Source organism: Chelonoidis abingdonii, chromosome 11, assembly GCF_003597395.2.
Source record: "Chelonoidis abingdonii isolate Lonesome George chromosome 11, CheloAbing_2.0, whole genome shotgun sequence".
Taxonomy (NCBI): domain Eukaryota; kingdom Metazoa; phylum Chordata; order Testudines; family Testudinidae; genus Chelonoidis; species Chelonoidis abingdonii.
The window spans coordinates 6,607,397-6,619,818 of NC_133779.1; the positions used below are offsets into that span (position 1 = coordinate 6,607,397).

General features: G+C 62.3%; 1 protein-coding gene across 1 annotated transcript in view; it reads right to left on the reverse strand.

The window, feature by feature from the left end:
• CKM (creatine kinase, M-type) overlaps positions 1-6,329 on the reverse strand; it is an 8,211-nt gene extending 1,882 nt beyond the window's left edge. The window contains exons 1-6 of the mRNA XM_075071455.1: positions 6,221-6,329; positions 3,770-3,983; positions 2,784-2,938; positions 2,379-2,511; positions 1,286-1,457; positions 635-714 (exon numbers count right to left, since the gene is read on the reverse strand). Coding sequence (XP_074927556.1) covers positions 635-714; positions 1,286-1,457; positions 2,379-2,511; positions 2,784-2,938; positions 3,770-3,962 — 733 coding nt within the window. The 5' untranslated portion in view covers positions 3,963-3,983; positions 6,221-6,329. The remainder of the gene's footprint in view (positions 1-634; positions 715-1,285; positions 1,458-2,378; positions 2,512-2,783; positions 2,939-3,769; positions 3,984-6,220) is intronic.
• Between the last annotated feature and the right edge of the window lie 6,093 nt (positions 6,330-12,422).

Below are 12,422 nucleotides of genomic sequence, written 5' to 3' on the forward strand. Positions count from 1 at the left end.
CCCCACCCCCCAGCCAAAGCCAGGACAGCCACAGGCCCTCCAGCAACCCTCCACCCAACACACCCCAGTGAGGACTGCCCCCCGCCCCCCGCAATGACCCCTAGTCAGGACCAGACAGACCCTCTGCGAACCACCCCCTTCCAGCCAGGGCCTACCCCCTAATAGCAATCCCAGCCAGGGCCAGGGATGCCCCCCAGCAGCTGGCACCAGAGCTGGGCAGGGAAGGGTAAAAAGATGCTCCAAACGCAAGGTCCCAGGACACTGGGCATCTCTCCCAGGAAATGCTCCACTGGTGGGGCCATCCCTGCAGCGGGCAGTGCAGCAGCCACTAGCCTGGAGTGTGCCCGTACACCACCTGGCTGGCCCTCACCCCTACTCCCAGCACCAGGGTGGGCAGTAGGGCTGGGTGCCAGGACTCCTGGGTTCTATCTCAGCTCTGGGAGAGGAGTGGGGTCTAGTGGTTAGAGCAGCGTCTGGCAGCCAGGACTGCTGGGCTGTCTCTCCGGTCTGGGGTCTAGAGGCTTGGAGCAGGGGGCTGGGAGCCAGGACTGCTGGGCTGCCCCCCAGGTCGGGAGGCACAGGGCGCTCACCTTCTGCAGCCCGACACAGAAGCGCCGGAACACCTCCTTCATGTTGCCGCCCTTCTCCATGGAGATGACGCGCAGATGGTCCTCCTCGTTCACCCACACCAGGAAGCTCTTGTTGTCATTGTGCCTGCAACCCAGAGGACAGTGTGATGGCTCCAGCCCTGGCATGGTCCCTCTGCCCAGCCTAGCACAGCCAGCATACGCAGGGCTGGGACTCCTCTCCAGCCCTGCCCCAATCAGCCTTCGCCCCCCACAGGCCAGGCAGCGCCAGCACCCCTTTGTCACAGCTGCTGCAGAGCTGGGGAAAGGGCTCTGGCCTCTGGGCCAGAATCTGCCAGTCCGTCTTGTACCTGCTGGGCTGCAGGGCCACTCTGAGCTGGGCAGCCCTGTACCAGGGATGGACGGGCTACGGGGCACCCTTCCCCAACTGTCAGACCCCGCTAATGCGCCACCCTAGGGCCCAGGGGAGCAGGAATACAGGAAGCATCATGCAGCGAAACTACATAACAGTTTAGCATCCCATTACAGAGCTAGGCATAGAACCCAGGAGTCCTGGCTCCCAGCCCTCCCCCCACCCCTGGCTCTAACCACTAGTCCCCACTCCCCTTCCAGAGCCAGAGATAGAACCCAGGAGTCCTGGTACTGAATCCCCCTGCTCAGACTCCCCCTCCAGTGGTGCTGGGGGCCCTGGTGCTCACCATATGCCCCTGGCATCGGGCCAGTCGCGGGCCATGCCTGAGGCCAGCAGCAGGGGCGAGACGGGTTTGTCGAACAGGAAGTGGTCATCTATCAGCTGTTGCTGCTCCTGGTCGCTCATGTCCTTCAGGGGGTAGTACTTGCCCTTGAACTCCCCGGTCAGGCTGTTCAGGGCTGGGGAGAGAGCAGGAGTCAGCCCCAGTTCTGGTTCCATTCCCCAGCCCCATGGCTCCTATGCCCCAGAGCCCAACGCCCTCAGCACCCCACTGCCCTGCTCCCAACCCCCCACATGCACCACCCAACTCCCTCGCTCCCCTGCACCCAGCACCCCTCTGCCCTGCACCCACCAACCAACCCCTCCTACTCCCCTGCAGCCAACTCCCTCACTCCCCTGCACCCCGCTGCCCTGCACCCAGTGCCCCAATCAGCCTCCCAGCACCCAAACCCCTCAATGCCCCACTATCCCACTCCCAGCACCAACCCCTCCGACTCCTCTGCACCTAACTTCCCCCACTCCCCTCCACCCAGTGCCCCAGCAACCTCAATGCTCTGCTCCCTTGCACCCAGTGCCCTTAATGCCACACTGCCCCTGCTCCCCAGTGCCCAGCCTCCTCGATGCCCCATTACCCGGCTCCCCTGCACCCAGCACCCCTACTCCTCTGCACTCAGTGGCCAGCCCTTCCCTTAACCCCCCAGTGCCTAACCCCTTGAGCATCCCACTGCCCTGCTCCCTGCACCCAACCCCCACACCCCATTGATGGCCCCCTACAGTCCCATCTCACCTGCCCAGTGCCACCTCCCCCCCAAAGCCCCCCCCCAACCAGCAGGATCTCTCCTCCCACATGCCCCATAAACAGTAAGCAGCCCCCACAGACACACATCCCTCTCACAGCTGGTGAGAGCGGCTCACCCCACCAACGGCCTGGCCCAGGGAACACTTTCCCCGCTCCCATGAGACATCTTCAGTTCACGGCCTGTGGGGACCCCCCTCAGCCCTCCCCCAAGCCCCCCTACCAGCACACCTGAGTCCTGGCCTGCAGGTGCCCCGCCCCATCCCTGCTACTTCTCGGATGGGGCCTGACCCCAGCCCCCTACCAGTGACAGAGAGCTTCTCGATGGCGCGGCGCTCCCCGCGGCTGCAGTGGGGGGGCAGCGTGTACCCCTTGATGCTGCGCCCAGTGCGCACCCGGCTGCTCAGCACATAGTTGGGATCCAGGTCGTCTCCGCCCTGTGTGAGCCAGAGGGAACCAGACTCGGTAATGCCCTGGGATGGCCCTGCCTGAGCCTCTGGCCCTCAACTGAGTCAGGTCCCTCCCGCAACACAACCCCTGCTCCCCAAATCACAGTCCCACTCCCCCAAAACTTCCCCTCCTTCCCCCATCCCAGGCCCCTCAACCCCCACTCCACCCCCCATCACAGCTCCTTCGACCCCTGATCCATCCCCTGCCCCACTCCATTCAGTCCCCCCACCCCCATTCCCTCCCCGGCCCCTGCTCACACCTTCAGGTTCTCGTGGTTCAGGTCGGTCTTATGCTTGTCCGTGGGCTTGTAGCCACCGTGCCGGTCCTGGATGATGGGGTCAAACAGGTCCTTGAAGACAATGTAAGACTCCTCGTCCCCGGCCACGCAGCCCACCGTCATGATGAAGGGGTGCCCTGTAGGCAGCGCGGGGGGGTTAGACTGAGCAGGTTGGGAGGAGCCATGGGGCACAGGGATTATGGGCCCTGCCGTAGGGTGCAGCTATAGGGCGCAGGTGGATGGCATCCCACCCTGCGCTCCTTGGCAGGTGAGTTGGGCCCATTCCCCAGCGAGGGGGCGGCCAGGCCAGGAACCAGGCTTCTGGGCAGTGGGGGGCAGCAGGAAGTGCTCAGCCCCTCTGCACTAGGCTCAGGGGGTCACTCCCCTCTGCCCTGCCCAGGCGGCCTGTCTCTTTGTTGGTGGCTGTGGGGGAGGCCAAGGGACACCGGGAGGTGTGTAGTCTCCAGACTAGACTGCCATGGTGCTGGAAGACAGGCTGGGCAGCTGCAGTGATGGGGGGTGGGGAAGAGGCTCATAGGATCTTGGAGGCATGGGGTAGGGGTGGGTATGGGGATGATCTCACAGGAGGTGGCTCCCCGCAGTGTCCCCCCTGCCAGGGGCCAAGGGCTAGAGGCCAGGTGTCTGCAAGGCCATCGTCCCACTCAGTGGCAGGCACCTCCCAGGCCTAGGGGCCCTGTCCTGATCCACCCCTGGCAGGGCCGCGCTCAGTGCCACGGTGGATGGCACGGGTGCTGACCCGCCCCTGGGTTGTAGGACTGGGGAGTCAGGGGTCAGCCTGCAGGGAGGCTGGGGACAGCTGCTTCCATGCCCAGCTAGACTGGGTCCAAAGCAGCGAGAGAGCCGAGGGGGGTGGGGAGTGAGGGGCAGGAGGTTCCCGGGGGCGAGGGTCCGAGCCCTGTCACAGATAACACGTCTGGCCCTGGGAGTGGGGCTCAGCCAGCGCCCACCTGGGTTGTCTACCCCGGTCTGGATGACGTCATCCAGGGTGAAGCCGCTGGGGGTCTCCTTGTCCCGCAGCTTCTTGTAGATGTCCAGGGTGAGGGCCTTGGCCATGTGGTTATTGTGCTTGGTGAGGTCAGGAAACTCCTCCTCCGCGGAGAAGTTCAGCTTGTACTTGTTGTGGGTGTTCCCAAACGGCATGATGGCGGGCGGGGGCGAGTCCTGCGGGGACAGGCGCCTGCTGAGTCCCGGGGGCAGCCGCTGGCTGGAGCCAAGGGCTGCTGGGCAAAACCCCTCGGCCATGCCCAGGGGGCTGATCCCACCAGCCTCCCATGCCCATTTCCCCACCCACCTGGGCCCAACAGCACAGCAGCCACGGGTGGGGGGGAACCACACCCCAGACAGAGGGGTAAGTCCCACCGCTGCCCAGGCATCCTGTGTTAGTTGCACCAGCCTGAGGTCTCCTGGGGGGTGGAGGCACCTAAGTCAGGGTGACCCCATGTGACGAAGTGGGAAAGTTCTTAATGTTTTGTCTGAATACTGTGTGCGCCTCGGTTTCCCCTGTGTTACTCAAGTATCTAAGTGGTGGGCCAAGTGTGTGTCATCGTTGCAGAGACCCCTAGCAGGCAGGTGTGACTACCAGCTGGCTGCCTGGGCACAGACAATTGCCGACACTCTGTAGCCTGGCAACTGATGGCCTGCGCCCATTCTCTGCCAGAGCCGGCCGGAGGTGTTGGAGAACAAAGCGAGAGGTGGAGGCCGGGGGACCTGCTTGCCCGGGAAAGAGACGGAGGACAGAGGAGGACAGAGGCTCGGCTGCAGGAAGCTGGTCCGTCTGCGGTTGGGGAACTTGAGAAGGGAGAGCTCTGGGCTCGGGGTTCCCCACCCTCCCCCCAAGATGGACTTTGCTGTCCCTTCCTGCTGTCTGTGCTAACGAGCTCTGCTCTACGTTGTATTCCCCACCACCAATCAGGGGCGGCTCTAGGCATTTTGCTGCCCCAAGCACGCGCTTGGTGTGCTGGTGCCTGGAGCCGCCCCTGCCACTAATAACCCGTGGGTGTGACCCGTTCCCCGGGCTCACTGCTGACTGCGGGGGTGGGGTGCACGGGGGGTGGGGCTTTCCCAGATGTCCCATCCGGGGGGACTCCCTGCGGGGAGCTCACAGCATGGAGCAGGGCACTGAGTGCTCCGAGGTCAGCCCCAGGCGGCTGCCCTAGGCAGAGTGAGCCCAGAGGGGGATCACGCTGCAGGAGGGTCCCTGAACCTCATTCAGAGCGGCTCCAGAGCCTCGAGCCTGTGCACCGTGACACCCCCAGTCTGAAGGCTGGCATGGGGCTGTGGGTCCTCCCTGGGCAATGGGAGCTAGAGCCAGCCAGGGCGCTCCCCCAAGGTGAGGGTTCAGGCTCCTGGAACAGGGGAGCCAGTGTCAGCCTCGGACAGAGCCCAGCACCCCACTGTCAGGGCAGGGCTCCCTGGGCAGGGGGCACCCCTGGCTGGGCCAGGACGAGCATCATTGTGGCAGAGCACGGTGGCAGCCATCATGCCCAGGTCCTGGCGAGTGGATACCTATGGGGCAGCAGGGACAGGCAGGCAGAGGTCAGAGGCGATTCACCAGTGGGGAGGAACCCAGGGAGGGGACATATCTAGTTGCTGCCAATGGAAAGTCGGGTTCTTTTTCAGCTGCTGCTCCGGGTTGGTTATTTTTAGCCCCTGCCCTCGTCCCAGGAGGGTCCTGGGCACCTGCCGGGAGCAGCCGCAGCTGCCAGCTGCACCCACATTCCAGGAGCTGTGGTTAGGGTGACCAGATGTCCCAATTTTGTAGGGACAGTCCTGATTTTTGGGTCTTTTTCTTATATAGGCTCCTATTACCTCCCACCCCGTCCCGAGTTTTCACACTTGCTGTCTGGTCACCCTAGCTGTGTTCACGTGGATCAGTGCTCCTGGAGTCAGGACCCAGCAGGGTCCGATATGGGGCCCCAGAGCACAGGGCTCTGGGAGCAGAGGGACCCTGAGCACAGCCCCTCCACCATCCCCTAGGGACTCAGAGACACTGCCAAGGTCAAACAGGTCACCAGCAACCCAGGGCCATCCCTGGGCATGCCCCAAGCACCAACCATTGGCCCTGCAGCCCCTCCACCTCTATGGGGGCACCTTGGCCACCAACCACCCTGCTGGGCCCCTCATCTCCTCTCAGGGGGCTTCCCCTTCCCTCCAGGAATCTGATGGGACACTGCCATTTGACACCCCATGCACACTGCACCCACAGGGCCCCCTTTTCCTGTGGCCCCCAGCCTGGGAACACCCAGCACCCACCCACCCACTGACGCCTTCCGTAGCGTCTCCTGGGCACTCTCTCCTTGCCCTGCCCAAGGATGGCACAGACACCTGTCCCTGCCCAGGCCCCATCCCCCTCCTGGACTCCATCAGCTGCTGCCTCGCAAGCCCGCACCAGGGGTTACCTGATCAGCAGAACAACGGGGACTCCTCTACTCCAGTGCAACAGGTGACCCAGGACAACAGCAGGGGAGCTGCCCCTATATACCTTGTGGCCAGCTCCCATTGGCTGGCTCCGAGCTGCCAGCCAACCCCAATTGGACACTGCTGCCGCCAGCCCAGCACAAAATTTGGGGATCTCTCCAGCTGGCCTGGCTGGGTGCCCGAGGGCTGCAGGATCTCAGCCCGGCTGTATCCCAGTGACGAACAAAACAGACAAACAGCACAAGGAGAAATCCCAGCTGGTGCATTGTGACCATCCGGGTCCGTCCCACCCGCCTCCCAGGCCAGGACCATCCAGGTCCGTCCCTCCACCCCCAAGGTGACGACTGGCCGGGTCCATCCCACCCGCCCCCCAGGCCACAAGTTGCCTGGGTCATCCCACCCGCCCCCCAGGCCACGACCATCCAGGTCTCTCCCACCCACACCCGGGCCACAACCAGCTGGATCTGTCTCACCACCCCCTGGGGCCACAATCAGCCGAGTCCGTCCCTTCCACCCCCTGAGCCACAACCAGCCAAGTCCATCCCATCCACCCCCGGGCCACAACCAGCTGGATCTCTCCCACCGCCCTCTGGGGAAATGTCCTGGAAGGCAGCTCTCCACCTGCAGCCCTGGCCGGAGATCCCTGCATGTGAGAGGGGCTATTACAAAGTGAGAATTTTCAGTGTAATATTTATGAAGCCCACACGTGCCTCAGTTTCCCCCTGTATATTGCATTGCTACCGGGGGAGGAGGAGTAAAGAGTTAAGTCTGCTCTTGGGGTGAAAAAGGGACACAGGGGACACCTTGCTGTCTAGGGTGCAATGCCAACATCCATATAACTGGGGGGAGGGGCAACCCCGCCTACTCAGCCCCTCCCACTCACCCCCCCCATACAGGAACAGGGGCTGAGTGTTTTATGCATCTGTCCCCTCCAGACAGACTGCTCCCTCGTGCCAGCGTCCTCACTGCCAGTCCCTGCTGTGGGCCTCGGGGGCGTGAACACTCCAGGCATGGGGGGCGGGGGGGGAAGCCCCTAGAAGGAGGGGAGGAGAGGCCCACAGAGCCCCTGGCGTGAGGGATGTTAGAGGACCCTGGGATGGCAGAATGGGGGGCATGAGGGGTACTCCCGCCCACACCCTCTGGTATGGGGGGCAGACAGAATCCCTGGCAGGGGCTCAGAGGGGGGTGGGGGCCCCCAGGGAGGATGGAGGGATGCAGGGAGTCCCCAGCCGGTGCCATGCACTTGGCGGGCACTAGCTAGGAAACGTGTGACCCTCTAGCAATGAATAATAATGAAGCCAACTAAGCCCCGCCCCCTTGGAGCCCCCTACCCATCTCCCCTCCCCCCCCAGCTGGTTGGAGCGGTGCAGACAGTGGCCGTCCCACTGACTCGCCGCCCCTGGCCCCAGTGACCCCCAGGCGGGGCAGGGGGAGGAAGGGCCAGCAGATCCACCCCCCCCCCCAGTGTTGGAAAGGGTTGGGTTAGGGAGTGGAAGCCACCCCGCGCCCTAACCTGAGCCCCAAGTGGCAGGTGCCACCTGCCCCCACCATGCCTCCTGCTCGGGCAGGCCCAGTGGGCAGGTGCCCTGGACAGACGCTGTCAAATTCCTTCCCCCAGGCCACACTGTGACAGGGTCCCTCTGAGAGCAGGACGTGTCCTCCCAGACTCTGAGCTCCCACCCCACCGTGCCAGGGGTCGGGGCACCCCCTGGCTGCAGGAAACCCCACCCAGGCACCAGTGCCAGCACCTTCAGCGAGACTCCAGGTGCTGCTGAGTCCCGGGGAGGGAGGGGGGCAGGGGAGGGTTTGGGGGACATAGCTGGGCAGAGTCACCAGCAGCGGGGGATTGGGGTGGGGGTCATGGCCAGACATGGCTGCCTGCAAGGGGAATTGCGGGGGGGCATGCATGCGGAGAGATCTGGGGCCAGGTTGACGGTCCAACCGCACCAGCCCACATGCAGGCTGGAGGGGGTGTCCCATGGGTCTGGGCACCCAGTGTGCTCCATGTGCCTCCTCCACACAAGGGCAGAAAGCCCTGAGAGGCCCAGCTGGGGGGCAGTTTCTGAGTGAGCCAGCTCTGGGGACCCCCAGCCCAGCCCATTTTTCCCACTTCGCTGCCACTCATATCATAAGCATTCCCAAATCTGGACCTTAGCGTCCAGAAATCTGGGTGCCTGCATGAACCCCTCTAAGCTTAATTACCAGCTCAGATTTGATCTCACTGCCAACCACCAAAAATTCCAGGTTTGGCTCCCTCTGGTCTCCCCAAACCCCATTCCCTGAGAACCCCAACTCAGAACGCCCTGAGTCGTTACCCACCCAAAGGCGAAATAACGCTCACTTCCCTTCCCCCTCTCTCTCCCACCCAGGAATTTCCTCTCTGGGCTAACCTGAGAGTTTACTGATGCCACTCTTTACATTCACGAATACCAAGAAGCATGCTCTCTCTCTTCCACAAAGAGACAAGCCAATACAGGAAACAGAAATTTGATTCTATCTCTCTTCCCTCCAACCAATTCCCTGGTGCTTGTAGATCTTCACCCTCCGTAGATCTACACAAAGAAATTTCCCTTCCCCTCTTCGGTTCCTATAGCGCCACCCAGAGAGAAAAAAACTCAAACAAGTCTTAAAGAAAACTTTAGATAAAAGAAAGAAAAAGACATTAAAAATATGATTCTCTGCATTAGGTGACAATACGCAGGGCTAATTTCTTTAAAAGAAAAAAATATGAAAAACAGCCTTATTCAAAAAGGAGATACAATTTAAACATTCCAGCAAACTACACACATGTAAATACAAAAAACCAATAAACAGCCTATTGTTGTTTTCTATCTTTGTACTTACAACTTGAAACTAAGATTAAAAGTTAAAGACTAGAAAAAAAAATCCCCTCTCACCACTGAGAGCCCAGACAAAGAACAAAGACCCAAACCTTCCCTCCCCTGAGCTTTGAAAAAATCCGGGTTTCTTGATTGGTCCTCTGGTCAGGGGTTTGGGTCTCTTTGTAACCCTTTACAGGTGAAAGAAACATTTAAACCCTTAGCCTATCTATTTATGGCACAGTGCCTCCCTGTGCCTCCTCCACACAAGGGCAGAAAGCCCTGAAGGCCCCAGCTGTGGGGCAGTTTCTGAGCCGAGCCAGCTCTGGAGACCCCCAGCCCAGCCCCAACCAGTCAGGCCCTTAGAAATGAAGTGAGTGGCACCCCAAGGACAAGTGACCCCAGTCTGGCATTTCCTGGGGCTTGCCTGGGGGACCCTCAGCCTGCGGGGGTCCGGTTGGGGGGGGTAGAAGGTGCCTGTTGCCTTGCCCCACCCCCACCAGCGGATCCCACTGGGTCCTCTGCTCATCCAGCCTGGCCCCCCACCCCGGCCTGCACCCCCAAACCCCCATCCCCACTGCCAGCCTCCCACCCCAGTCACCCGGCCCCCCAGCCAGCCTGTCCCCGATCCCCAGCCCAGCCAGCCCCCCCAGCCCACATGTCCCCAGGCCAGCCTGTCCCCCCGGACCCCCAAGCCAGCCAGCCCACCTGTCCCCCTGAGCGCCCCCCAGCCAGCGCAGCCGCCGCAGCCACCTGCCCCCCAGCCCGCCTGCTGCCTGTAGCCCCCCAAAACCCTCCAGCCCACCTTCTCCCACTGCCAGCCAGCCCCCCCAGCCCACCTGTCCCCCAGACAGCCTGTGCCCCCGAGCCTCCCCAGCCAGCCAGCCAGCCCCACCAAGCAGTGTAACAACTGAGTGTCAAGTCCCAGGTGGCCCCCTAGCCTGCTTGCCCAGCCCTCAGCCAGCTCTTTCAACCAGACTGGGCAGCCTTCCAGCTCCCCAGCCAGACAGCCTGATCCCCCAAACCCACCTTCCCCCCAGCCTACCTGTCCCCCCAGCCCCTCAGCCTGCCTGTCCTCCAAGCCCACCTGCCCCCCAGCCAGCCAGCCAGCCAGCCCCCCCAGCCGCCAGCTTGGAGCCCAGGGCTAGGCCTGCTGAACTGGCCTGTCAGCACATGGCCCCCGCCCCCCGCAGGCCAGGCAGCCCAGCTCTTTATATAGGCAGCAATGCCAACCCTCCGCTTGCTCTGCAGCTGGCCTGGACCCAGAGCTGCTTGGCAGCCTCCCGCCAGCCCCGGGCTCCAGGCCTGAGCCCAAAACAGCCCGGATTGGGTTTCCCAGCCCCCGACTCCTTCCTAACGTGGAGGGGGGCCATGAGCGAGCACCGCAGCAGCTGCCGCTGCAATGATTTATGGGAATGCGATCTGCAGCTGGGCCGCGGCGCGGGGCTCCCAGGCCTCACCTGTTCCCTTCCACCTGACCTTGCTGGGCTCACCATGGCACAAAGGGCCCGGGGGGAACCTCCAGGACCAAAATGGGGAACAGAGACCCCAGCTAGTGCCCAGGGCCCTGCTGACAAACAGAGACCTAGCTGTGGGGACTGGCTGCAGCTCTGGGGGGGACATGGAGGTGGAGGAGTTTGCTCCAGCAGTGCACCCCAGCCCTCCCGTCCTACTGCTGATCCCAGAAGGCCAGGGCCTGGGCACAAGCTCCTGTTCACATATCCTGGCTGAGCCCCCCTGGGCCTTCAGGCCACATTCACTCCAGCCCGGGGCTGCAGTTCAGGGGGCGCTGGGTGGGATGCTGGGGTGGGGGGCACTACTCTCCTTGGGGAGGCCTCAGTTAAACTACAAGGCGTTCAATAGAGCCAAGCAATCACCAATCTGTGGAACGCGCTGCCGAGGGATGTTATGATGAAGTGGGAATTTTTTGTATTATTTTTATGAGGCTGGTGTGTGCCTCAGTTTACCCCTTTTCATTGCATGGCTACCCCTCTTGGGGGGAAAGGGATGAAGTTTGCTCTCTGGGCCCCCTAAGAGACACAGGTGGGGGGATTCACCTCCCTGTGCGGGGGGTAATGAAGAGTCCTCAAGGACCCAGATCAACAAGGGGCCAGGGAGACGCTAGCTCCAGTGACCCCTGGATGGACACGCCCGGCAGGGAGCTGAGCAGACCCCCAGCTTGAGAATAAAGGACTGGAGCAGGGCGGGGGTAAGAGCCGGCTCTGGAAGGAGCGGGGGCTCTCACCTGCGAACTGACCAAGGAGGTCACATGGGGAGAGACATAGACCATGGGGTTCACTGCAGCTTGGCCAGCCCTGCGCTGACCAGGCCGGACGACGCTTTAACCTCCGTGTCTCAGCGCTAAGCTGGGGCCCTCCCGTGCTGGGCTCCAGGGACCAATAAACCCACTAGCTCCAGCCAGTGTTAGAGGAGGTTTTTAAGCACCTGGATCAGCAAGACAGGTTAAAGGGGGCCCAGGCTGGCAGAACAGGTAGACTCGGTGGTATCTCAGCACATCAGGTGGCTTCCCAAGAGGTCCAACACGTCACACAGAGACCTCTGGCCTGGGACGGGAGGGTTCTGCGACACCAGGTCTGCCCGGATGTGACGAACTAGGAATGTTCTTAATGTTCCCTCTGAATACTGGGGGCGGGGGGGGGGCTCAGTTCCTGGCCGAACCTCTGTCACCTCGCAACTAATGGCCAGGCCCTTCTCTCCTGCAAGGGGATGCTAAAGGTGTGGGAGAACAAAGAGGTCAGGTGACCTCCTGGCCTGGGAAAGGAGGTGGGGGCTGGAGGGGGTTATTAGTCTGGAGCTGCCTGGGGATAAGGAGTGAAGTGCAGATGTGGGGGTCTGGCTCACTGCCCCCAGAATGGACCCGACCGAGGGGTCCGGTTCGCTGTATCTACAAGCTCTGTTTTAGACCCTGTTCCTGTCATCGAATAAACCTCTGTGTTACTGGCTGGCTGAGAGTCACATCTGACTGCGAAGTGGGGGGGGCAGGACCCTCTGGCTTCCCCAGGACCCCACCTGGGCGGACTCACTGTGGGAAGTGCACGGAGGGGCAGAGGATGCTGAATGCTTCAAGGAGAGACCCAGGAGGTGAAGCCATGTGAGCTTCTTGCCCTGAAGACAGTCTGCTCCCAGGGAGAGGAGGCTCCCCAAAGTCCTGACTGGCTTTGTGGGGAGCAGTTCCAGAGCATCACCCGGGGACTCCATGAAACCGGGGCAGAAGGTCTCTGTGATTCTGGCCCTGCCTAGGTGGGAGATCACTGGGATTCCTGCCCTGCCCCTCCCACTCAGCCCCTTCCCACTCATCCCCCACAGTCCCCCTCCATCCAGCCCCTTCCCAATCCCACCTACC